Consider the following 25,896-nt stretch of genomic DNA (forward strand, 5'->3'; position numbering starts at 1 on the left):
AGAGAGGCAGATTTTTGCAATGGAAGTTCTGGGTTTGAGGAATGATTTGCACCCAAGACTCTTTCTTTCCCAAAGGCACCAAGATTTCTTTTTGTGCTTGCATAGACATTCAGATACTGTAAAAATGAACATGCAATTTACCTAGCTTTCTGAGAGCTGCACAGCCGATGCTGCTCTCCAGAATCACAGTTTGCAGAGAAGCTCATTATCTTTGCAACTCATGTGTAGTGCATCCCTGTGCAGGTCTAATGAGAAATAAGTCTTAAAATATTCCCTGGGTTCTACTCCCTCCTGAGTGCATGCATTCAGGTTTACAACCTTGATAAGGTGGAAATAAGGTTCTACCTTAATATTTTGGATTTGGACTTAATTTTCTTTTCTGTATGCACGTGCACATGTAATGAAGTGGGGAAGGGGCCTGCCAAAGGATCAGAGCGTGGGAAAATCACATTTGGGTGGGGGTGTTTAATATGCCTGTTTTATTTAATAATTTGTAGACTTAATGGGTTGGGTCAGGCTAAGTGACTTGCATGTAGGTCCCACTGAAATCAATGTGAAAAGTAAGTTGTAATTAAGGTCCATTGATTGCAATATTAACAACCAACTGCAGTGAACATAGTTTGGATCCAACCAATTTTTAAAAATTAATGGTACCATTAAACCAACACAGAAAATATTTTTAGCCTTTTATATTTTTCTTTTCAGAAAATGATCTTGAATTATGCAGTTAAATATATACATGCTCAACTCCTGACATGCTTTGACTCCTCCGACTGTATGTCACTTTGCTCTCTCTCTCCCCCGTTGTACCACAAAGTTCATGGTACAATGACTTCTAATATTACATTTCATCTTTGCCCTCCATATAATGTCGCTTTGCAGTTCTGCTTTTTTTTTTTTTTTACAATCCCACAAATAGTTCCTTTCCCCATCACCATCCACCAACCCTTCACCCCACCTTTGTGTTTGACTTCCAATCTACTCAATTACAATTTCTTTCCACTTCTATTACTTTCTTTCACACACATTTACCCTAATTTCATACTTCTTTTTCTATTACACATTGTTTTCCATCTTATTTGATATTTCAGTATTTGAAACGGAACTTGTTTATTCTAATAGGAGTTCTGATTTTTCGATATGATTTTGCAAGTATCTTTTAAACACCTTCCAGTCCCTATCTATCTTTTCTTTTGAAATCCTTCCAATTTCTTCCATTGTTTTGGATATATTGTAATACTCCAATAATTTGGCAAGCCACTCTGTCTTTGTCGGTATTATACCACTTTTCCAGTTTTTCGCAATCAATAGCCTTGCTGCTACTGCTGCGTATAAATATAAGGTCTTATCTTCTTCCTTTAGGCTTCCTGGTACCATTCCCAATAGAAAACCTTCTGGTGTTTTCCTAAATGAGTATCTAAACATTTTTTTCATTTCATTATATATTATTTCCCAAAATTGTTTGATGTTTAAACAATTCCACCATATATGTATCATAGTACCTTTTCCTGTGTTGCATCGCCAGCAGATATCGCCACAGTTTTTATTCATTTTTGCTATTCTTTCAGGTGTTAAATACCATCTATACAGAACTGTCGCTTTGCAGTTCTGTGGCATAGTTTGGACATTTTTCTGTCCTCATCATGGCATGAAGTAATACCAAACCCTTTAGATCATGGAGAATACATTGAGAAAAGGGGTGGAGGGACTTCAAAGCATTATGGGAATACTAAGTATGCAAAACAGTGACACAAACCTGACTTCCTTTGCCTGTCTTTGTATAGCTCACAGCCAGCGCCTGGTCCATGTGAAGTCTCGCCTGAAACAAGCCCCCAGATACCAAACCTTGGAGCGGGATCTCATCGAGTACCAAGAAAGGCAACTCTTTGAGTACTTTGTAGTGGTCTCGTTGCACAAGAAGCAGGCTTGTGCCCCATATGTCCCTGAAGTCACCCAGCAGTTTCCATTAAAGGTGGGCCATGTGAGTGAAGGTGCTCTTGCAGACTTTGGTCACCTCAAGTTGGTAGCTGGACAGAGAAACCACAAGGATTTTCTTTTTCCTGGGGTGAGAAGTACTTGCTTCAGAGATATGGTTGGAAATATCCAAAGAGGGGATGATCCAATAGAGTCACACATACTTCGCATGTAATGGGTCCTTGCAGTGCCAGATTATAAGCTAAACAAGCTATACAGTAGCTTAGGGCCCCACTCTCTTGGGGCCCCCCCAAAAAAATTAAAGGAAAAAAACTGGATGTACATTTCCAAAATATAAAATAAGTTCAACAATTACTTTGATAAAATACATATTTTGTTATGTGCAAATGGCTTTAGATACCTATTAGGTCCATAAATTACCATATAGCATAAAGGTAAAGGTAAAGGTACCCCTGCCCGAACGGGCCAGTCTTGACAGACTCTGGGGTTTGTGCGCCCATCTCACATCTATTGGCCGGGGGCCAGCGCTGTCCGGAGACACTTCCGGGTCACGTGGCCAGCGTGACAAAGCTGCATCTGGCGAGCCAGCGCAGCACACGGAACGCCGTTTACCTTCCCGCTGGTAAGCGGTACCTATTTATCTACTTGCACCCGGGGGTGCTTTCGAACTGCTAGGTTGGCAGGCGCTGGGACCGAGCAGCGGGAGCACACCCCGCCGCGGGGATTCGAACCGCCGACCTTTCGATCGGCAAGCCCTAGGCGCTGAGGCTTTAGCCCACAGCGCCACCCGCGTCCCTACCATATAGCATATATACCATATATTACCATATACCATAGCATATATTCAACACAAAAAACAGTGGCAATTTTTTGTTGACAAAGGACAGCTGGACATACCTTCAGTAGCTTAGGGCCCCATCAAACCTAAATCCGGCCCTGGGTCCTTGTTTCAATCCTTTGTCTCCAGTTAAAGAGAACGAGGCAGCAGGTGATGGGAAAGTCCTCTGACTGAGGCCTTTAGAAAGCTGGTACTTCTTAGAGAAATCAGCACTGGACACAGAGGACCAGCAGTCTTTACCTGGTGTAAGGCAGGTCCCTCTGTTCTTAGATCACCAAGCACCCTAACTGAAGGTATGGCTTTTAAAATGTTAGCATTACCTCTGATGGTGTGGTAGGGATGGCGCCAAGGAACTTGATGCATTTTGAAGCTGACTGCATGGAAGAATCCATAAACTTTGATTGGCAACTGGAGGGGAAAATATGCGAAGATCAGGTACGCTAGACAAGCAGCTGTCCAGGCAGAAGCTCAGTCTCTGCCATCACCTCTTTGTTTTATCTCAGAGCTGGGCAGAGAGGACAGTCCTTCAAGCTGTTTCACTCTCTTCTTCACTAATCTGAAACTAATCTCCTTTTTCCACTAGCTTGAACGTTCCTTCAAATTCATGAGGGAAGCAGAGGACCAGCTAAAAGCCATCCCTCAGTTTTGCTTCCCTGACGCTAAAGACTGGACACCCGTCTGCCAGTTTAGCAGGCAAGTTGCATCATAGGTTTTTCTTTCTTCTGCTCTCTCTCTCACCCACCAATAGCACCTTCCCGTCATCCAAAATAGTGCTGCCCAGTGGGGAACAGTGAGGCTCAAACAGAAGAAACCAGCTGGAGAAGCGAGCTCACTTTATGTAAGGCCAAGGAGAGAAAACCAAAACAATTGTCTTGTCCCAGATTCAGGTTAGAAGACCACCTAATCTAGCACAACCAAGTGGCCAACCTTTAGGAAGCTTGCAGGTGGGCATGGTAGAGATGGCCAACCTGGAACCTTTATCCCCTGAGTTGTGTAGTGGTTAGAGCAGGGATGGGGAACCTGTGGCCCTCTAGATGTTGCCACCAGACTACAACTCCCATCATCCCTTGCTATTGGGCATGCTGGCCGGGGGTTGATGGGAGGTGGAGACTAATAACCTCTGCATGGTCATCAGTTCCCCATTGCAGGCTGACAGTTTCAGGCTTGGCGATCCAGGCTAAAATCCCCCACTCATCCCTGATGATTGCTGGGTGTCTATGAGCCAGTCTCAATCTTTCAGCCTCCCCTACTTCATAGGGCTGTTGTGAAGATAAGCTGGGTCCCGTTTATGCTGCCCTAACCAACTTGTAAGAAAGACAAGATACCCAAGTACACTCCTTCTACCAACCTAGCATTCAAACATAGATCTCCCTTCTAGCAATCTGAAGGGCATTTTCAGAAATTCCCATAACTCCCATCAGCCCCAGCAAGCAGGGCTAAGGATGATGGGAGTTGTAGTTTGGCAACATCTGGAGGGCCAAAGGTTTCCCAACTCTCCTACTAAAGTACAGTGGTACCTCGGGTTAAGTACTTAATTCGTTCCGGAGGTCCGTACTTAACCTGAAATTGTTCTTAACCTGAAGCACCACTTTAGCTAATGGGGCCTCCTGCTGCTGCCGCACCGCCGGAGCACGATTTCTGTTCTCATCCTGAAGCAAAGTTCTTAACCTGAAGCACTATTTCTGGGTTAGCAGAGTCTGTAACCTGAAGCACATGTAACCTGAAGCGTATGTAACCCGAGGTACCACTGTATGTGTAAAAGAAAGCCTTGTCAAGGCAGAAGTCATTTTTATCTTCTGTTTATCTCTGTCCTTTCAGTGAGACTTTCTCATTTGTCTTGACTAGTGAAGATGGCAGTCGAAGGTTTGGATACTGCAGAAGGCTACTGGTAACTATCTTTAAGAATAATAAAAAGAAAACCCTTCTAAAAACAGCATGGTATCAAAAAAAGGTAGCAACCCTTCTGTGGTGTCAACACTCACCTCTTTTCCAAAGTGAAAAATGTAACTGAACAAATCTGCCCACAGAATGGCTGTGTTTAGATGTAAAAATAGGCCAAAGTTTATTTTGATGGGGACAAGCCCCACCTTCCCTCAGGCTAGCACTAGGGACACAGGTGACGCTGTGGTCTAAACCACTGAGCCCCTTGGGCTTGCCGATTAGAAGGTTGGAGGTTTGAATCTCCGCAACAGGCTGAGCTCCTGTTGCTCTGTCCCAGCTCCTGCCAACCTAGCAGTTTGAAAACACACCAGTGTGAGTAGATAAATAGGTACCACTACGGCAGGAAGGTAAACGGTGTTTCTGTGCGTTCTGGCTTTTGTCATGGTGTCCCGTTGTGCCAGAAGCCATTTAGTCATGCTGGCCACATGACCCGGAAAGCTGTCTATGGACAAATGCCAGCTCCCTCGGCCTGAAGCGAGATGAGTGCCGCACCCCATAGTCTCCTTTGACTGGACTTTATCATCCAGGGGTCCTTTACCTTTTTACTTTATTTTTCCCTCCCCCTCCTTTTCTGGTGCATCAAGGAGGAGTTGGGAAGCTCTTGTTTCTACTTTTGGTTAGCCACAGCTCATCGTGGCATCCAAACCCAAACAAACTTGGCAGTGTTTAGTTTGAAACAAGCCAATGTTACTTCACTGACTGCATTTTCAAAGACTCTCAAAAGAAATCCTTCTGGATCACACAGAAGTTTACACCCAGTAACATCCTTTATTAAAATTACCATAAGTTTACACTACCACCAAATGTACCTGGAATCTGTCTCCTTTTTAATCTAAAATGAAGTTGATCTGCTATATATTTTAGGGTGTAAACCTTTTTGAGAAAACAGAAACCATTTTTCCAGATTTATCAGTGGTGTATGGAATATAAGTTTTTTTTAATTATTTATTGGAATCAGCTTCCAAGGTTCATTCCTCACCTCAACCTCTGCCCAGTGGCCTCAATGGAGCAGCAGGGCAACACTTTCACCCATGCCCCTGCCATGCACACCAGCCAGATTAGAAGGCAAGAGGAGGAAGCAGATTGCTGTACCAGCCTTCAGTTGTTGTTGCTGCTGCTGCTGCAATCCAGCCCGACACAAGCATATCACAGCTTCTCCCCACCCCCAGAACTGCTGTGAAACCTGATGCAAAAAGAGTTTGAATTGCACCCTAATTTTGGATTATTTGGGGGGGGGTGAGCAAAGCCATCAGATTCCTTGAACCAATTAAACACAGGGTCCTATTCATAGTTAGTCATACTCTTGAGTACAGCCATTGGCACTAATAGACATGACTAATTTAGGTCCATTAAATCCAGTGAGTCAGCTTTGAGAAGAACTTGGTTGGATACAACCCATTGTAATTGTTCCGTCCTAGGTTAAGCTAGACACACTATGTTCCAGCCAAGTATCAAAACCACCAATTGCTCCTGCTGCTTGATACTGTGCTATAAATCTAGTGTTGGTGATGATAAGGAAATGTCCAGAACAAACTGTTCATATGTTTATCTCACGCTTTTATTATTGTTATTATTATTATAGCTTTCAGTATTTCATCACAGTACCACAATTTCCTTTTTGCAACCAGACCCAAGTAACCATGTCTCTTTAAGATGCTACGGACTCTCAGTATTCAGTATCATTTAGTTGGAGAAGTAATGAGATTTCTAGAAAACGTGAATAATGTTTCTTTCATATTTTCAAGCTTTCGGAAGGGGAATTAGTTTGGGTGAAGCTGACTTCTGTGCTGAACACCGACTTGTTTCTCCTTGTTAACTACTGTGCATCTGTGTGGGTGTGTTTTTTTCTGTCTCTCTTGAAAGCCCAGTGGGAAAGGGAAGCGACTTCCTGAAGTTTACTGCATTGTGAGCCGTCTTGGATGTTTCAACCTCTTTTCTAAGGTAGATGGAGAAGGAGATGGACGATGTGGGCTACACATAAAGGGGGCGCTGGATGAAGATGATGTTTTATGCTTCTGGGACATCATTTAGAGCAGGGTGGAGAATAGAGACTTGCCCTCGCCTGTGTTCTGATTCCATGAGAACGTTTATCTGGATTATCTCTCTCGATAGCCCAGTGGTCCTGGACTTCAATTTGCAAAGAAACAAGTACAGTGGTACCTTGGTTCTCAAACTTAATCCATTCCGGAAGTCCGTTCCAAAACCAAAGCATTCCAAAACCAAGGTGCACTTTCCCAAAGAAAGTAATGCAAAATGGATTAATCCGTACCAGACTTTTAAAAACAACCCCTAAAATAAATAGCAAACACAGACAGACTTCAGCGTAGCACTCAGAAAGAAAGTGTGGCACTCAAATCTGAACTGTAACATTTCGGCTTCCGAAAAGTTTGCAAACTGGAACACTTAATTCCAGGTTTGCAGCGTTTGGGTTCCAAGTTGTTTGACAACTAAGCCATTCGAGAACCAAGGTACCACTGTACGTCTCTTAAGTCTTATGTGGATAACCTTGCTGTACTTATTAGCGAGTATGAAATAAGGATTTTTTCCAAAGTTCTTAAGATTCACCAGCTTTTTTGTAGTTTAATTCTTAAGTATATCTAAGAGACAGCTCTTGAAATATGTTATGAATCCTCTCCCCTCTATTCCTCTTTTTTAAAAAAAACAAACAAACAAGAAATCATTGGATTAGAATCTCCCAAAGTTAGATTTTTTTTTAAAGAAAGAATGTCTTGTTGCATCCTAAAGAGAGAGGAAAAACTAAAAGAGAAGTGGGAACTCAGTAAGAGGAGAGGACAAACGGATATGTCTTTTGTAGAAGATATTATTTGTTATACTTACCAGCTTTTCTGCCTTTTTAGATCTTGGACGAGGTTGAGAAAAGGCGTGGGATTTCCCCTGCTTTGGTACAGCCCCTTATGAGAAGCGTGATGGAGGCGCCTTTTCCAGCTCTGGGCCGAACCATCAGCATCAAGAACTTCCTACCTGGCTCCGGGACAGAAGTAAGCTCAAAACCAGAGTGAGGCAGCAAGTAGAGTGGTAGTCCAAAGAGAAGTCAATGTTAGCAGGCAAAGATGGCTCCTTAAGTACCTCGGGTGAGATTTTAGGCACCAGACTTTTGCCATCATAGGAAGCTGCCTTTATACCAGGCCAGGCCATTGGTCCACCAAGCTCAGTATGGTCTGCACTGACTGAAAGCAGACCTCCAGTGTGTTTCAGAGAGAGGACCCTGCTAGCCCTACCTGGAGATGTTGGGGGTTCAACCTGGGGCTTTTTATGCACAAAACAGACTCTCTCTGCATTAGCTTCATTCTTCATCCTTTTCAGGTGATAGAGCTGCGCCGACCACTTGACTCGAGGCTTGAGCACGTTGACTTTGAGTCCCTGTTCTCCTCGCTCAGCATCCGGCACTTAAGCAGAGTCTTTGCTTCCCTGCTGCTAGAGAGGAGGGTGATATTTATAGCAGACAAACTCAGGTAACAGGTTTTTGCTGCTTTTTTCTGTGCCTCACATTGTATAGAAAATTTACTATCTGTTCTGCTTGGGTTCCCCCTTTCTGATGCCCTTTCATTCATTCTCACACCGCCATTCTTGAACCCAGTATTCCAATGTGGCCTAGATATCAAGAGTGCCAGCTTACTCCCATCTTTCCGGACATAAAGAGGGAGAAATGAAGCTGCAAAACAATACCTCTTCAGCTCAGATTTCTGGAGTGCATATTCCCTTTCCGTTGGCTCCAACTCAAGCTGGGTTCACATGCTGACTTCTCTCTACTACCGACCACTGCTGCCTTATTTCAGGCAGCCTTTCTGTACGAGCAGGTATTTTCACACCTCCTCCACTAAGTTGTGCTCATTGCAGGAGTAGGAAACCTCAGGCTTGGGGGCCAGCTGGGGCCCCCTCCCTCCAGGCCCCACCTTTTATCAGCCTTTACCCTGCGCCTTTCTTTGAGTGCCTTTGCTAATCAGGAATGTGTCCTTGAACTGTGATGCTGCCAATCACTTGCCTGGTGTTATGGGCTGGTTGGATACGGAGGAATGGTGGGAGGAGCCAGCTGGTGATGCACCCAGAGAAGGCGGCTCAGAGGCAGGGGAGTGGTGGTAGGACGACAGTGAGTGGTCAGAAGGAGAAGACTGAGAAGAGGAGGTGTTGGAAGCTTGGAGGGGCAGTGAGCTGGGAGAGTGTGTGTCAGAAAGAAGTCCAGAATCAGAGGCTGAAGCTGAAGCAGGAGGGAGGCCAAGAGGCAGAGATGAGTCAGGCTGGGGAAGAGTCACGGGTGTCTCCCCCTCCTGCTGCAACAAGCTCCCCTCCCCCCCCCCCCCGATCTCCCAGAACCAGAAGAGGCATGAAAAGGAAGGAGGAGAGGTGACGCATGGATGTAGTCTCCGATTGCTGAGGAAACCCCTGGAGACTTAGGCAGCTGTGGGGAGACGGGGACCTTCAGCCTCGGCAACTGCTTCTCGGAGGCAAGACGTACTAGGGATGAGTTGTTGTGTTCATGATTCTCAGCCACGTCTGTGCAGATACTGTTTTTGCTAATCACCTCAACTGGCCAGGCAAAAACGTTCCTCTTTAACCAGGCCTTTGGTTGACTGACATTCAATGCCCTTTTAAAATGAGTGTGTGTGGAGGGGGTTATTGGGTTGTTCTTGTTTTTATTTTGATTATGTATTTTGTGATTTTATATTGTGGTTTTATCCTGTGAACCTGTAACCTGAAGCGTCTGTAACCTGAGGTACCAATGTACAATTGTTGTTGTTGTTAATAACTGGCACGGTGTCATTTACCTCCGGCTCGCTCCTAGAGAGAGATGTGAGTAGGAACCTGTGGCTTCTTGCGTGGCTGGAATGTACCCTACCTTAGAAAGGTTAGGTGTTATAGCTGTTACTCCGCCCACTTTAACCTCAGGTCCCACCCACCACGGATGTCTTTTCCATCCACCCCCACCCCCACCCTTGCCTATGAGGTAATGGAGACCTTAGGCAGAAAAAGGTTTCCACCCCCGACTTACTGGTTCCTAGTCCATTTCAGGGATATCTCAGGGATTTTGCTTTTCCAGTTGTTCAAAGGACAATACGTGGCACAATTTTGTTTTTTTTTAATTGTTGGGAAGCCTTTCAGTTCACCCACAGCTGTGCATAACCTGCATGGGTGTGTGGGACATCTTGGCCGAGCCTTCTGTGAATGGGTGTGGAGCAAGATTGCTTTCTCCTTGCAGGCAGACACCTCCCCATCCCTTATTTATCACTGAAATGTCATCTTAGTGGTGTCTGTACTGCATCATGGTTGAGAGATAATTGAGATTACCCTGTCAGTGGTTATGTGTGAAGGCTTATATGGCTTTAACTAAAATTAAATGTGTGGGGTTTTTTAAAGTATTAAGACAGATTTGAGGAGAATAGGAATGTCAGCATCTATTCACTAACAGAAAATTCCATATTTTAAAAGCCTGCAGTGTAACACCCCTAAGTACCAGAACCTGGGGATGTGTAGCATCAGATGCTCACCCCTTTCGCGTCCTATTTGTGAGCTTTTCAAAGCTAGCCACTGCTTGAGAAGATTCGCTGAATTTGATGGACCTTCGTCTAATGTGGCAATGCAATTCTTAGCATTCTTACCACTAGCTTAGGTGGCTGTTAGTTTATTGTCCGCAAGTGATCCAAGCAAAACCTTTTCCACCCACACGTTACGGGGGGGGGGGAGAGAAAGGGGGGGCAGATTTCTTTAAGATTTTCTTCAGCTGGTGCTTGGCACACGGCCATTTCTTAAACACTTGAGGATGGAGGGAGTTGAGTTCTCTCTTCAAGCCAGCAAGGCAAAACTTAACAGATGAGTAATGACGCTTATAAGCTCAAGATCAGCTTTCAACAGCCTGTCTGTTTTCACAATTCCCAGAAAGTCCTGCTGCATCCATGGGGCTGAGAGAAGGAAGGGAAAAGCTGTAGAGGTCTCTGCCATAAGGGGAGCCAAAAATTAATTCATCCGCCCCATTTGGGTGGGTTGTTTTTTTTTAAGGTGGACCAAAACAACATTCAGGCAAGCTATGGGAAAATAGAGTAGAGAATGACAGAGTACAGTGGTACCTCGGGTTACAGACGCTTCAGGTTACAGACTCCGCTAACCCAGAAATAGTATCAAGGGTTAAGAACTTTACTTCAGGATGAGAACAGAAATCGCGGTGCGGTGGTGCAGCAGCAGCAGCAGGCCCCATTAGCTAAAGTGGTACCTCAGGTTAAGAATAGTTTCAGGTTAAGAACGGACCTCCGGAACGAATTAAGTTTTTAACCAGAGGTATGACTGTACATCTGCATGCAATATGACCTGGAATCCTGAGAATCTTTGCTTTGAACATTAGGGGAGAAGTTTCTAGGCCTCATGGATGGAAGCAAAAGGCTTGCTATTTTATGTGGAAAAAATGTTAGAAGCTCAGATGTTCTGAATGAGAATTTGTCTCTATGGCCCAGCCATGTCACTGCCCCCTTCTGCTTCTTTCTTCTTGCCTGTCTGCTGTCCATCTCACTCCATCAAATGTTTTGCAAAAATGTGAATGTATGACTTTTTGAAGTGGTTTTTTCAGTCTTGAACAACGTGGATACAATCCAGCACAAAACACAATGGGATGGTGAACTTGGTGGGGAGGGGTCATGCTTAACTGTAGACAGGATTGTGCCTTATATTTGTTTCCCAAAAATGTGATGCTTATTCTTACATCCAAGAAAATATCCCACCTCCTCTCTATGTAAATTAAATTTCACAAACTTGGGGACATGAATTTGACTTTAAGGTATGTATTAGCCATTCTTCAGGCACAGCTTTTGCAACATCTTTCAGAAGGATTGAAAAACATTTACAATACATAAAGAGTAAATTAAATTATATATTTATAGGTAAACAATATTACCTATAGTATTACCTATCAGAATAGTAAAAGAATATATGCAAGCATTAAACAAAATAAGTAGTAAAACTAATAGATCTCCTAAGACCATGGCTGAAAAAAAAAGATTTTCACCTGGTTGGAGCCAAAAAGGAAGCCAGGACACCATCTCAGGTGTGGTGATAGTTGTTATTGGAGTCATTACATATTTAGTGGTGGGACTCCAGCTTTGAAATGCTCTTCCCAGAGTGGAGGGGATGAACAGCCTTGTGGCTTCTTGTTGTTGTTACAATATTTTTATTATTATTTGTAAACACACCCACCTATCATCTGACTGGGTTGCCCTAGCCACTCTGCACAGCTTCCAAGAAATATAAAAGCATAATAAAACATTAAACATTAACAACTTCCTTATACAGGGCTGCCTTCAGGTGTCTTCCAAAGATGCCTTAAAGGCTAACATCTTTATTAAGCCATAAGCTTCCACTGACTGCAGCCCACTTAATCTCAGTCGCTAGAAAGGTTTGACTGGCATCCACTCAGAAATATTTCTGGCACCAGCCAAAATCATGTGCCTCCCCCCAAATTAACTTTGTTAGAGATGATCTGTTTTATTCTGCTGTGTATATTAATTTTGTTTTTATAGATTTGCTGCATTCAGCTTATTTTTATGTACTTGTTTTATTGTGTTTAAAACTGCATAGTTCATTGAGGGCCCTGATAATTTGGGAGAAGGATGGCACATCAATCCAAGGGCATAAGTAACAAATTCACAGATGATGATTATTTGGGAAAGAGGGGGTTGTTTTACATTTCTGAAGAAAGAAATTTAAGATCTCTGTGCAGCAAGTTTCTTGTTTTACTTTTCTCTCTGTCTCTCTCTCTTTAAGCTAAGGCAGCTGCTTGAAGTTGCTCAGAGGTTTGGAATGCTAGATGTAATTCAGCAGAGGTTATTTAATGAGCCTGTGCAGGTGAAGAAAGGCATATGATAGATCGTATTTATCAAGCTCCTCCGCAGTTGATCATACAGATGCCCTTGGTGCGTGAATCATTTGTATATCTGCACACATCTCGTGTGTGGACAATGCAAAGGGGTGTGTGCGCTTGTGTGATTTGTTACATCTCTCCACTGCTGCAAAAATTGGCTGTCTGAGGGCCTCCTGCCAAACACTGTTTTTCTTTCCCCCTTTTCTATCCTTTTCTGTAAAGATCTGTCACTCCAAAAACCTTGCCAGCAGAAAAGGAAAGAAAGTCTTGCTCCTTTGCCCATCCCCCTCCCCCTTACCATAGTAACTATAGTAAACATCCCCTTTCAACTCGGGAAAATAACTTAATTTTTAAAAAAGCCAATCCAGTCTATTAAATTAATCTTTCTGTTAGACTTGCAAATGATGCACAAGCTCTGAGCAGGGAAAGATTCCAATAATTTGTGACTGAAATAAATTGTGGAGGCCAAGGTAGTTCTTTTTCCCCCCTTCTCTTTGGCTGCAACCCTATATCCACTTCCCTGGAAGTAAGCCACACTGAGTTCAATGAGACTTCCTTCTCAGAAGACATGAATAGGATGGTGCTGAAGATCAGAAAGTCATAGGCTTGTAGAGTGGGAAGGGGGGACCCCAGCGGTCATCTAGTCCAACCCCCTGCAATGCAGAAATCTCAGCTCATGCATCCAGGAGAGATGGCCGTCCAACCTCTGCTTGAAAACCTCCAAGGAAGGAGAGCCCACAAGATGATATCAAAGAATCAGTAAAGGCGTCAGAGTGAACCTGTTTGGTTTTAATTTTAAAAATTGTGTCCCGTTCCAGTGGTCAGCTCAGCTAACATCTTTGCAAAATACAGGGGATTATAAAAGTACAGTCGTACCTTGGAGCCTGAGCACCTTGCAAGTTGAACGTTTTGGCTCCCGAACGCCACAAACCCAGAAGTGACTGTTTCGGTTTGCAAACATTCTTTGGAACCCAAATGTCCAACATGGGTTCCACAGGTTCTGATTGGCCGCAGGAGCTTCCTGCAGCCAATTGGAAGCCGCACCTTGGTTTCTGAACATTTTGGAAGTTGAATGGACTTCCAGAACAGATTCCATTCGACTTCAGAGGTACAACTGTACTTTAAAAAAAAAAAAAAGGTTTCAAATGCAACTGTTACATTCAGAAGTTTTCACTGCTTTGTTTTGTTTCCTCTTAGCATGGTCCATACAGTGGATTGTACCCATTCCACTCATGCAACAGATTTTGGCTTGCACAGGGGGACCTTCCTCATCTCCTCTCCTGCCTCATGCAGCAACCAGAACATCTTCTGGAGCAGATCCTCAGGGGCTGGAGAGGAGAGGAAGGGAAAGTTATTCGGGATACAGGCTGGTGCCTACTGCCAGACCCCCAGAAGAGGTTTCCTAGTGAGCAAGTGGGCACCTGCAAAAAGAAAACGAAACGAAAGCCAGTTGAGTGGAGAGAGTAAGCCTCTTCTTCTCCCTCCCCAATCCCTCCTTGATTGCCGTGGTGGTTTGAAGAAAACTCGTTCTGCCTGGCCTCTCACTATCTCTGTAGGATTCAGTGGTGCAGAATCATACTCAGAAGTGCCCTGCGGGACTCATTCTGTCAAAGCGCTATTTCTCCTTCATCCCCAAGGCTGAATTTAGCAGCAAGTAGCCCAGGTAACCATCGAGGGGAACCATTCACCAAATATGGCCCAATAGACTCTTTAGTCCAGGCTACACTCTTCACTGCCCCAGCTTCACAGTCTGTTCGGGTGTTTGCCTTATCTGGAATGTGTCCTCAAACTCTGATGAAATTTGCTGGTCTGGATTCAGGATAAGAGTAGTTTGCGTGTGGGTGTGCCTACTGCAGAAAGACACAATTGCATTTATTGCTCCATCCAGCCCTTGGGCCGGAAAGGATTTCCCACCTAGGGAAGCCAGGCTCAGGGGCGGCAGGTCAAGCATTCCCTTACTGCTGCCAATTGGGCACAAGTCTGTTTCCCTATGTGTGGAGTACCCAAATTATGCCAGTGTGATTACAAAACCCTTGAGTGCCTGCAGTGTCTTCTCAACAATTTAATTTTCAGTCATGAGGACTAGAAACCTCCTTTAAAAAGCAAGAGAACTTGAAAGATTCCTGGGAAGCCGGAATTTCTTGCAACTCAGCATGTGTACTAAATATAAACAGTCCTGTTTTGGTTTTTTAAAAGTAAGTTCATACTCAGCAAGCATCCTTTCCATTTCCCTTGTAAAACTGCAGAAGCTGTTGCCAGGCCTGGGGTATTTTTATACACACACACACACACACACACACACACACACACACACTTCCCCTTCTCCTCTTGCTCAGTGTATATTCCCTCATGGTGCTTAACTCAAGCCAGCTGTGAGTGGTTTCCTGGCCATATGATTCCTTCAGGCTGCACGGTCTCCCTCCCTCCCTCTCTCCCATTCAAGATTTGGCTCATAAAACCCAATGACGTGATGTGCATGGCTTAGTAACATACCAGCCCTCCCCCAGATGCTTGGAGGAGTTTGCAGTCCTACATAGCTGATGAGTTACCAGTGGCCTTTACCTGCCTCTGAGGGTGGTGTGCGCTGCTTGGCTTTTGTTTTCATGTGAAAACAGCGTTGCTTGATTCTACTTCATGCCGCAGAAGTGAAGGCTCCGTGGCAGAATCTTCCTTGAAACTCTACATCTGCCAGCGAGGCATTTGTAGTCGCATCCGTTTCTCGTTGTTGGAAAGCAACATCGTCCTTCGCCCAAATTCCACGCATGCACACATACACATGCATTTACATCATTTTATTTTCCCTCCTTTTCCCAATCGTTTGTTAGGAGCTGCCAGTAGGTGTGTGATCAGATATGGGTATCCTGTGTCATCTCCCTCTTGGTAGGAAGGCAAGAAGTGTGAGAGCCTGAAAGGGAGGGGGAGTGCAGTCCAAAGGGAAAGCACACACATGTGGACACATGCCCACACCGGCCCACATGGCTGAGTTTCGCCTAAGCCACGGGGCGATTGGTCACACATCTCCTGCAGTCTTGCCTAGTCAGGTGGCTGTCAGTTCTTCAGAGGCCTCTTTCAAAGCATTGGGCAAAATAGCACTCTGAAAAGGATGTCTGGTGTCATTCTGTAGAACTTTGTCTGGGTGTGGGGAGATGAGTCTGGCCCCCTGGCTTAGAGAACCACATTTTACCTACATTTGAGCTTCAGATCTCCAGGCCTGTGGCTCCTCACCCCTGTTCTAGCTCATAGGACCACAGTGGCATCCATGCTTCCAGACTTGAGCTTCCCAAATGCCTGGGCATTCCAAGCCAATGAATGAAACAGCAAGCTCCTCCATGTTTGTTGCTCTCTAAGGCAGCCTTTCTCAACCCTGCTTCCTACATGTTGTTGGGACTACCACTCCCATCATTCCTAGCCAGGGAGTTGTAGTTCAAGAACACCTGGGGACCCAAGGTTGAGAAAGGCTGATCTTAAGGGACGGGGGACCTGTAGTCCTCCAGAATTTTGTTGGACTCCAGTTGGCCCAGCCAGCACAGCCAATGACCAGGGATGATGGGCGTTGTAGTCCAATAATATCTGGAGGGCCGCAAGTCCCCCAAGTCTGTTTTACACCACAACTGCTGTAATGCCTGTGCTGATCCTGCTTTTCCATGCGAACTAGCGATTATCACTTGATGGGAGTGGCAGAGTCCTCATGTAGGTGCAGGTAATGGACCAACTGAATTATCAGGTCCCTCACTCATGAACACATGGGTGGCACTGTGGGTTAAACCACAGAGCCTAGGACTTGCCGATCAGAAGGTCGGCGGTTCGAATCCCCGCAACAGGGTGAGCTCCCGTTGCTCGGTCCCTGCTCCTGCCAATCTAGCAGTTCGAAAGCACGTCAAAGTGCAAGTAGATAAATAGGTACCGCTCCAGCGGGAAGATAAACGGAGTTTCCGTGCGCTGCTCTGGTTCGCCAGAAGCGGCTTAGTCATGCTGGCCACATGACCCGGAAGCTGTAGGCCGGCTCCCTCGGCCAATAAAGAGAGATGAGCGCTGCAACCCCAGAGTCGGCCACAACTGGACCTAATGGTCAGGGGTCCCTTTACCTTTACCCTTACACTCATGAAGGCATGAGGGTAGCTGAGAAGAGCCTGCTGTCTGACTATGCCCTGAGCAGTATGTCTGCTCCTTAGTTTCCTCTCTCTTTTTGCTCCTTTCTGGTGCCGTCTTCCCATGCAGAGATGACCTCAGCAGAGGTATATGCTTGGCTTTTCTAGCAGATTGCTTAGCTAGCAGGAAAAAAAGGAATTCTGGGACTGTTCCACGCCTTCCCATATTTAAGAGACCACAGTGTGAAAGAGAGACTCTCCATTAATCCCATGACTCCAGGAGTCCCTGCGGTGGCTGTGTCTGTATGGAGGGAAGCATGTGCAAGAACTATGCGAGCCCCACAACACACTTTTGAGAGAGAGCTCCAGGCTAAACTGTGGCCACTCAAACTGAAGGAAGCAGCTCACATTATATCTTTGACAGGGCTGGGGATGTTCCATGTGGCAAACTGTACTGCAGATGCAATCTGCACAATCTAAAGAGAAGGGCAGTCTCTTGAGTTCAAAAGAAACCATGCAAGGTAAATTTACACTCACAAAAATATCAGTTTACCAAAAATATTCTTGCAAATTTGTATGCCTCCGGAAGTAAGGGAGAAAAGACCTGTGGGTGATGGAGGAGGAATCATCAGATCTAAAAACTTGGATGGAGGCGGTAGGGGGGAGAAGAATGACCTCAACAACGCTCCTATGTACCTGCCTGACCTTGAACTACTAGATGGTTGACTTCCATCTGTCTCGGGAGACAGTGTAGGAGTGCACCTTTAGGGTTGAGGTCAAACTGTTGGAAGGTTTCAGCGCCAGCTGTGGCTGTAGAAACTGATGCAGGAGCGACATGTTTTGTTGCAGCTGGGGCAGAGGAAGGAGTCCCGTTGTGCTGTTGCAGATGTACCATGGCGTTTCTTCTCTCTGTGCTCCTCCCAACAGTCATTCCTCCTCTGGTCACTGCTGTGGATACACAACCTGACTGACTGTCTCTAAGCACTTCGATTATCTGCAGGGGACAGGGTCCAGTTCGCCTCTTTGCAGTCGTGAGGACTATTAATTTGATTTCTCCTTTTAACCTTAGGTTCTTGGAAAGCCTGGCATGGTCCCAGGATAAAACCTGGTCAGGTGTCAATGTGTGCGGCCAGCTCTCTCCTCCCCCCCCCCCCGCCTTCTCAGTTACCACCTATTAATTTATGTCCCTTATCTCAAAGGGGCCCTGAGAGTTTCAGACTGACCCTTGCGTCTGTTTCCTCCTCCTAGCACCTTGTCGAAATGCTGCCATGCCATGGTGGCCCTTCTCTACCCCTTCACGTGGCAGCACACCTACATCCCTGTGCTTCCCCCTTCGATGATTGACATCGTGTGCTCGCCAACCCCCTTTCTGATCGGCCTGCTCTCCAGTTCGCTGTCCCGCCTCAAGGAGCTGCCCGTGGAAGAGGTGAGGCCAGAGTATGGGAAAGGGAGGGTGGCAGGATGGATATTGTTTGATACAAGAGTGCTGGGTTCAAGAGAGCACCGTCCTCACAGGACACAGGTTTTGGGGGTGTGAGGAGGACAAGCTTTGGGGCCAGGGGTTTATTCATGGCAGATCCTGCTAGGCTGGAGAAAGGGCCAACTGGCTGTGATGTGAAACACTTGCTGGCATCCTTCCTCAGCAGTTGCTTATGAACAGCACATGGCGTTGAGAGTGCCCCTGTGGCTTCTGTTTTAACCATGGTACATCCTCATGGAAGATGATCCAGGGCAGGTGGGCTTAGGGATGATATGATATCTAGAATTCATTACCTCTAACTTAGATGTAGAGAGCATCTGAGCTGGAGATTGGGTGTGTGGGACAGAAGAGAAGAGGCCCTATTCTCCTTCACCATCCCCATGCCTTTTGGTGATGGCAAGCGCAAGGACTGGATGGAGCAGCCCCCAACAGCCAGTGGGAAGAGACTGGGGTGGGGCACTTCAGCCACAGTACTGGGTTCAAGCCCCACATGGGCAGGGCGATACCTCTAACCTATACAAAGGCAGCCCTACAATGAGATCCACAAAGAAGAGTCACCAGAATAAGACCAGGAAATCTACAAACCCAGTAACACTTTGAATCTATTTTGGCTTAATTGTCTCATCCTTAGCATTTGGGGTTGTTTCTTTACCTCCAAGCACCAAAATATCTTTGTTTTAAAGTCCAAGGGGTGCTCCTCCAGGCTATAAGTTGCTGATACCATACTTGCATTGAATATCTTTTTTTTAAAAAGTGCTAGATAAGAGCATGCTCCTATCTCCTATCCCCACCCAATTATTGCTTCTTCCCTGTTGTGTGGAATAACTTGTGTGGTTTCTCAGTCAGGGAAAGGAGGGGAAAGTGTGTGTAAGAGACTCGAGAGCAACAGCTTCCCTATGTTTAAAGTTGTCATTCTGTGGTTTGTGGTAAAAGTCATAAAAACCACCCTGGGATTGGGCTGGTTTTCATATCTCTTTGAGGCTCAGTGGAATTGGGGTAGGGCAGGGCCTTTGGGAGCCTTTCTGGGCCGAAGAGAAGAGTAAAAACACTTCAGATAAATAAGGCAGGGCCTTTCCCCCCTCCCACCTCAAAAAAGCTGTATTCAAGGCCGCCATTTTCCAAAGGAGGTTGATGACCATTCCCATGTAATGTTCTTCTCCCCTTTTTCTTTCTGTGTATTTCTGTCCAAGCAGGTCCTTGTGGTTGACCTTGTGAATAACCGGTTTCTTAGGCAGGTAAGAACAACTTGCTTCCAGTCATGTCCATTTAATCTCTGGTGTGAGAAACCTTTGGCCCTCTAGATGTTGCTAAACTGCAGCTCCCATCAGCCCTAGCAAGCATGGTCATTGGCCTGAGTGCAACTTGTGGGGAGCCAAATGTTCCCCACACTGGTTCTATCTGTGGGAGGAAGGAACAGGAAATAATAAGAACAAGGAAGTCTGCTCTGTTTCTTTGCTAGATGCTCAGCAGCCCTTTTTTCAGCCATAACTCACCGGAACTCAGTTCTGGCACTGAGACGGGCACCACTGCCATTATAAGAGAACAAGGGAGGCCCTCATGGTGAGTTCCAGCGCCTCTTTTTCTAGAAAAGTAGAACTGAAAGAGGGTGATGGTAAATGGAGCCTGAAGACAAATGGTCATTGAGAGAGTTGGAAATCATTTGCAAGAGGCTTTGTTTTCCATGGTGTTTGTGCATATGTTTCTTCACGTCTTTCCTCCATCCTCTAGTCAAAGGGTTCTGCAGGTTTTTGAAACTTCTAAAACTTGCCAGACCTATTAACCAGGGGTCAAAGTAGGGTAAGTAGATATATCATAAGCAGCAAAAAAAATGCACAAATGATTCTCTCCCTGCCCCGGTTTTCACAAATAAGTGTATGTTCGCAGAGGTGACATTCTCTCAAGTTCTGCTTCAGTATTAGTACAAAAGTGAAGATACAGGAAAGGTGACTGCGATGAGGGAATGTTGTGGATGAGGAGACCTCCAGATCTCTGCAAAACCGAAAGGAGATGGTGGTTGTGCCAGTGGGCATCCCACCTTGGATTCAGGCAAAACACACTTTTGCTTCCTAAGTCCAATGCTTTGGGACATCCATGCCTACATCATTCTTTAGGGGCAGTACGTACATCAGAGGTGCAGGGCATACTTTGTACGCATGAGGTCTCTGTTTCAAAGACACACTGCAGCAAGATCTGCTCAGCATGCAGACCATGAGCTATAGTTAATGCAGTGAGTGCAAGGGCAGTCTCTTGCAAGGCCCAACATCTGCACCTTTGGGTTCCACTTTCTGTTGTCTCCCTGTGTGCCAGCAGACTTCTCCTCCTTCCAGTATTTGTGGCTACCAGGTGTGTACATTATGACCATCGCAAAAGGGTCACCTCAGTCGTTGCTCCATGCCAAGACTGTACTGTGTGCTAGTTCTCTGCTCGGCTTTGGCAGATTTGATGGCACCATTGCAAAGTTTCCGCTCCAGCCCTCTGAAGCAGCTGCCACACCGCCGCCTTCCAAGGTGCAATGACCATTTGCAAGGGTTTAAAAGTGGATCCTTTAGAGGGGTCTAGCCTTTAACCCTCCAGGTGCTGGTGTGCTACCTTGACTATTGGCCATGCTGTCTTGGGAGTTGAGGTCTAATAACATCTGGAGGGTCACCGGCTGGCCAAGCTTGCTTTTAGAGTGTTTATCCCAGAGTGTGGGACGCGGGTGGCGCTGTGGGTTAAACCACAGAGCCTCTTGGGCTTGCCAATCAGAAGGTCAGTGGTTCAAATCCCCACAACAGAGTGAGCTCCCGTTGCTCAGTTCCAGATCCTGCCAGCCTAGCAGTTTGAAAGCACGAAGTGCAAGTAGATAAACAGGTACCACTCCAGGGGGAAGATAAACAGCGTTTCCGTACGCTGCTCTGGTTTCGCCAGAAGCGGCTTAGTCATGCTGGCCACATGACTTGGAAAAACTGTCTGCGGACAAACGCCAGTTCCCTCAGCCAGTAAAGCAATTAGAGCGCAGCAACCCCAGAGTCGTCCGTGACTGGACCTAACAGTCAGGGGTCCCTTTACCTTTACCTTTTATCCCAGAGTGTGCAGTTTGGTCTCACCCTATACCTAAGAACATGCCCTCTCTCTTTTTAAGATGGAAGATGAGGACTCTATTTTACCTCGGAAGTTGCAAGCAGCGCTTGAACACATCCTGGAGCAAAGGAACGAGCTGGCAAGTGACAAGGAAGAGGGCGCTCCCAATGGCAAGCAAGGTAAGGTTTAAAACCTCTCACCTTTTTATTTTTCGCTGGGAAAAATCGCACCGAGCTTTTATAAACCTCTACCGTGTCCTCCCTTAGTCATTCCCCTTCCAAAAATTAAAAAGGTCAAAGATTTTTAGCCTTTCCTCGGAGCAAAGGTGCTTCATCCCGTGGGTTGCCCTTTCCCAACTCTCAGCATCCTCCTTTAAAAAAAAAATATTTTATTTAAGATTTTCTTGTGTTACAAAACAAACAAATAAACAAGGTAAAGTACACGTAGCATCTCCATTTTTGATTCATCGTCATTTTCACAGTTCGTTTACATACTGTGTGAGACATTATCGTCATAGACATCATGCAGTTGGGGGTAAAGAGAGAGGAGAGAGATGGGAGGGTAGCCTTCCTTTGTTCTATATTCTGCATAGTGTTTGTGTAGTGTATGGTGTCAGCATCACTTGGGTAGGTCCTTCATTTGTACATTTATTTATTTCTATTGTCATTGTGAGAGACTGGATGGTTCAGAGCCTGGTATCCTTTTTTATATTAGATGACTGTAATATACCAAATATTTCATGATGTCCACTTCATAGCCCCTCTGCTATGGGTTTGGAGATGCCACAAGGATGGGCTTAACCGTGTGGCTGGACCTGTGTATGAAACCTTCCTTATGTCAAGTCACCTTTGTTCACCCGGCTTGGTGTTGGAGAAGATCCACAGCTCTGGGAGACCACCTGCCCTAGGTTCAATACCCAGCGACTCTAGGTAGGGCTGGGAGAGAACCTGTCTGGAATCCCCAAGAGCTGTTGCCGGTTGGGGTGGACAGTACTAATCTAGATGGAACAATGGTCTGGCTCTAAATACGGCAGCTTCCAAGTGTCTGTGTCCACAACACTGGCTGCAATTTTGCAGGGTTCCAGGCTGAAGCCTTTCCCAAACCTTCCTGGAGATGCCAGGAATTGAACTTGGGACTTCCTGTGTGCAGAGCAGGTGTTCTGCTACTGAGCTACAGTCCTCCCATCCCAAATCTACACCCCAGCGAGTTCAAAGGACGGGACTGGAAGAGAGCAGGTTAAGGCCAGGTCTCGTGCTAACCAATGTTTTCCCTGCTCCTTATGCCTCCCCCATCCAGAGTCCAGTCCCTTGAACGAAGTGGTGTCGGAAGCGTTCGTCCGCTTCTTTGTGGAGATTGTGGGGCACTACTCCCTCTTCCTGACTCCCTCCGAGAGGGAAGAGAGGACCCTGCAGCGGGAGGCCTTCCGGAAGTCGGTCTCTTCCAAGAGCCTCCGGCGTTTCTTGGAGGTCTTCATGGAGACGCAAATGTTTGGAGGCTTCATTCAGGAGCGAGAGTTGCGGAAACAGGGTGCTAAAGGTGAGAGAGCAAGCAGGAGGACGGTGAAAGGGGCATGCGATTAATTAAACGTGTTTTTCATCAGGGTTTTTTCTTTCTGCTTTGGCGCCCTTTCATCACGTAAGAGCTGTTCAGGTGGCATCGGTGGGAATGCCGAGGATAGTGTAAAGGTACAGGACCCCTGACAGTTAAGTCCAGTTGTGGACGACTCTGGGGTTGTGGCGCTCATCTCACTTTACTGGCCGAGGGAGCCAACGTTTGTCCGCAGACAGTTTTTTCGGGTCATGTGGCCAGCATGACTAAGCCGCTTCTGGCTTAACCAGAGAAGTGCACAGAAATGCTGTTTACCTTCCCGCCGGAGTGGTACCTATTTATCTACTTGCACTTTGACGTGCTTTCAAACTGCTAGGTTGGCAGGAGCTGGGACCGAACAACGGGAGCTCACCCCATCGCGGGGATTCGAACCAGAGAGGATATATGGATTAAATATTATCCTTCCTCACTCACGCTAGTAGCAGAGCACGTTCCGTTGTGCATAGCAGAAAGCTACTTGATAGATTCATTAGAACCATTTGAGTTAAGCAGTCCAGTCTGGCTTGTCCAGATTGGATTGTTCCTGGTAAATCCCCTTTTGTTCCCTTTTAAAAACCACAATGACACAGCAGTCTTCTTTTAGAAAGTAATGATAAGGTTTACTTACATTCAGTTCACAGTATGATCCTGAAGGCAGGCTTTACCTTTTAGTTACAGAGAAAAGTGTGAGGGATGAGCCCATGTGCTGCTGGCTGAGAGCCCACACACAGCAAAAGAGCGGTAGCAAAAGAGAGTTAGATGGAGAAGAGGAAGATGGCTGCATGACTGGCCCCTTTATAGGGTCTGCCAGGGTCACGCCCATCTACCTGGTCACACACAGGGGGAAGATGCTCCAGACCAGGTGTGACAGGAAGTTCTCCTGGCTGGAGCAACATTCCCCTGTGTGTCCACTCTGGGCAAACAGGAAATGTTGTATTCAACTGCTTTTGTGATGTTACACCCCACATCATCCGCAACTGGAACTCACCAGGTTTTTCTTTCTTTCTGCATTCTGTTTTCCACCCCTTTGTAGGTTTGTTTGAGGTACGTGCCCAAGAGTACCTAGAAACCCTTCCCAGTGGAGAGCAGAGTGGAGTCAATAAATTCCTGAAAGGGTTAGGTAAGAGATCCTGGCTGCTGCTTTGGGTTGCAGTGTGCTTTTATATCCCATTGCCTGTCCTAAAGTCAAATCACAATGTGTGTGGGTTTATTTGCAATATAAACACCATCACTGCTGTATTTATGTTATGCACAGTAATAAAAGAAATAGGGCAGGTCCGTACCCCAAGGACACTGCATTCTAAATGTAATTTCTGATGGGTGAGGACAGGTTTACTGTGGATGGGAGTGATAACAGGGGATGAACGTGAGGAAATGCGTTTTGGGTATGTTTTAACTGGGGGTGAGGGCTTACAGGTATTAGTAGATGTAAATCAGGGATGGCTATCCTTCCAGTTTGAAGGCTATTGCCCCTTTTATAGTTCTGTAGAAGAGGGAGCTGCTTCTTCTCATAGGGCAGTGTTGCAAAGGCTTGAAAGGGTCTCTTCCCGTGCCTGGCAAAATCTCCTCATTTTGCAGGTATAAAGGAACAGTTTATGGAACTGAGAGCTTCTTGTGTCAGGTATTGCTTCCATTGCTGGGAATATTGAGCTTTTAAAGCAAAACCCCCAGCTGCTGGGGAAACGCAGTTAACTTGTAAGCAAAGCACGCTGCTACTTTTCATATGTTTTACCATCTGCGTTGTGGCTCCATAAATGTCATCAGCCGTCTTTGGATGGGATTTATGTCATGGCTATGTTGTGTAAACTTTGCAACGTGCCATTTTGCAAACTTTATGGTGTGTATAGTGAGGAGCCTGGGCATTGCACTTGTTTATAAATACTAGGCCGTGTAGAATGTAGGTGGGGAAATGTGGTGAGGTTGTGCACTGGTTGGTTTTTATCTGTTTTCTGGAGACGGGGGGGGGACTTTAATCCAATCCCATTGTGCCAAAATCACATGGTTTCTATATCTTTCTTTCTTTCTTTCTTTCTTGCCTCCCACCCATCAATCCCTTCCAGGTAGCAGAATGAAATTTCTCCACAAGAAGTGAGACCTTAGAGTGCCACTGTTGCAGGGAGAACTGATTTCTTTCACAGCAGACGGAAAATGGACCAATTTTTCCCCCATTCCCATTTTGCCTGCTCCCAAGGAGGGGAAAGCCCAACCCAGGAAGCAGGGGGTTCGGGAGTTGTGCTTAGATGAAGAGCTGGCCTCTGGCCTCCTAGAATGGCGCTAAGGGGGACACAGACGAAGAGGCTGCTGGGAGGGGACTCTCAGCTTCTACCAAGAACATGCACTGGACAAAGCATTCTCAAGACTCTCTCCATTGGCGCTTTGCAGATTTCACAGTGGTTTGGGGTTTGTTTTTTTCCCTATTTCTTAGCTATTAAACATTTTGAAATGTTGTTTTTTATTTATATTGAGGTTAAGAAGAGTATTAGCCAATGACACTTGCCCTGGGCTCCTCTCTCAAATGGCAGCAAGGAGGTTGCTGGATGGAATCTGCATTAACCTGGACTCTGAGATACTGACGGGGACCACATGATGAAAAGGGGGCAAAGCAGGAGGCAGTTAGAGGGAAGGTGAGGCAGGGGAACCACTGAAGCTGCTGAGAATTTGATACCCACTCCAGCAACCACTAAGGGATGGAAGATTTGCCGTCCCTCCTAGTGGGCATCCTTTCTCGGAGTAAGCTGAGAGGCTGATGCGATGTAATTAAAAATGAGTGATGTTAAAGAAAATGTGTCCAGTCATTCTTACCATTCACAAGTAAGTGTTTTGTGGGTTTGACCTGACTTTGTTCTTTTCCTCTTTCGTTTCTCTCCGCTCCAAACAGTTTTGCATGAAAGGGGGAACCTCCAGGTGTCCTTTTCATGGCGCGTTCAGAACTATTTGGGCTTGTGATGGTACTTGGAGTTGTTTTACGCAATCCTGCTTTCAGTTCAGTTTGCCCCTGCAAACGTTTCAGGACAGAGCGTGCTATTTTTATTATTTATTAAATATGTATACCGCCCTTTCTTTGGAGATCTCAGGGCAGTGCCACAGATCTCATGTTCCATAGTTG

At 45.9% G+C, this 25,896-nt stretch overlaps 1 protein-coding gene across 4 annotated transcripts in view; it reads left to right on the forward strand.

Moving 5' to 3' along the window:
• The window catches only part of DENND2A (DENN domain containing 2A), a 62,887-nt gene extending 37,314 nt beyond the window's left edge, over positions 1 to 25,573 (forward strand). For 2 of the 4 annotated variants that reach the window (XM_081212235.1, XM_081212236.1), the window contains exons 9-20: positions 1,785 to 1,981; positions 3,357 to 3,470; positions 4,596 to 4,661; positions 6,578 to 6,655; positions 7,573 to 7,713; positions 8,039 to 8,187; positions 17,912 to 18,089; positions 19,337 to 19,378; positions 21,265 to 21,382; positions 22,500 to 22,739; positions 23,824 to 23,910; positions 24,851 to 25,573. In XM_081212235.1, coding sequence (XP_081068361.1) covers positions 1,785 to 1,981; positions 3,357 to 3,470; positions 4,596 to 4,661; positions 6,578 to 6,655; positions 7,573 to 7,713; positions 8,039 to 8,187; positions 17,912 to 18,089; positions 19,337 to 19,378; positions 21,265 to 21,382; positions 22,500 to 22,739; positions 23,824 to 23,910; positions 24,851 to 24,882 — 1,442 coding nt within the window. In that variant the 3' untranslated portion in view covers positions 24,883 to 25,573. The remainder of the gene's footprint in view (positions 1 to 1,784; positions 1,982 to 3,356; positions 3,471 to 4,595; positions 4,662 to 6,577; positions 6,656 to 7,572; positions 7,714 to 8,038; positions 8,188 to 17,911; positions 18,090 to 19,336; positions 19,379 to 21,264; positions 21,383 to 22,499; positions 22,740 to 23,823; positions 23,911 to 24,850) is intronic. The other 2 variants (XM_081212237.1, XM_081212238.1) reach the window with 1 other exon arrangement.
• Positions 25,574 to 25,896: the final 323 nt, after the last annotated feature.

This window comes from Podarcis bocagei (assembly GCF_964188305.1).
Source record: "Podarcis bocagei genome assembly, chromosome: 10".
NCBI classification, from domain to species: domain Eukaryota; kingdom Metazoa; phylum Chordata; class Lepidosauria; order Squamata; family Lacertidae; genus Podarcis; species Podarcis bocagei.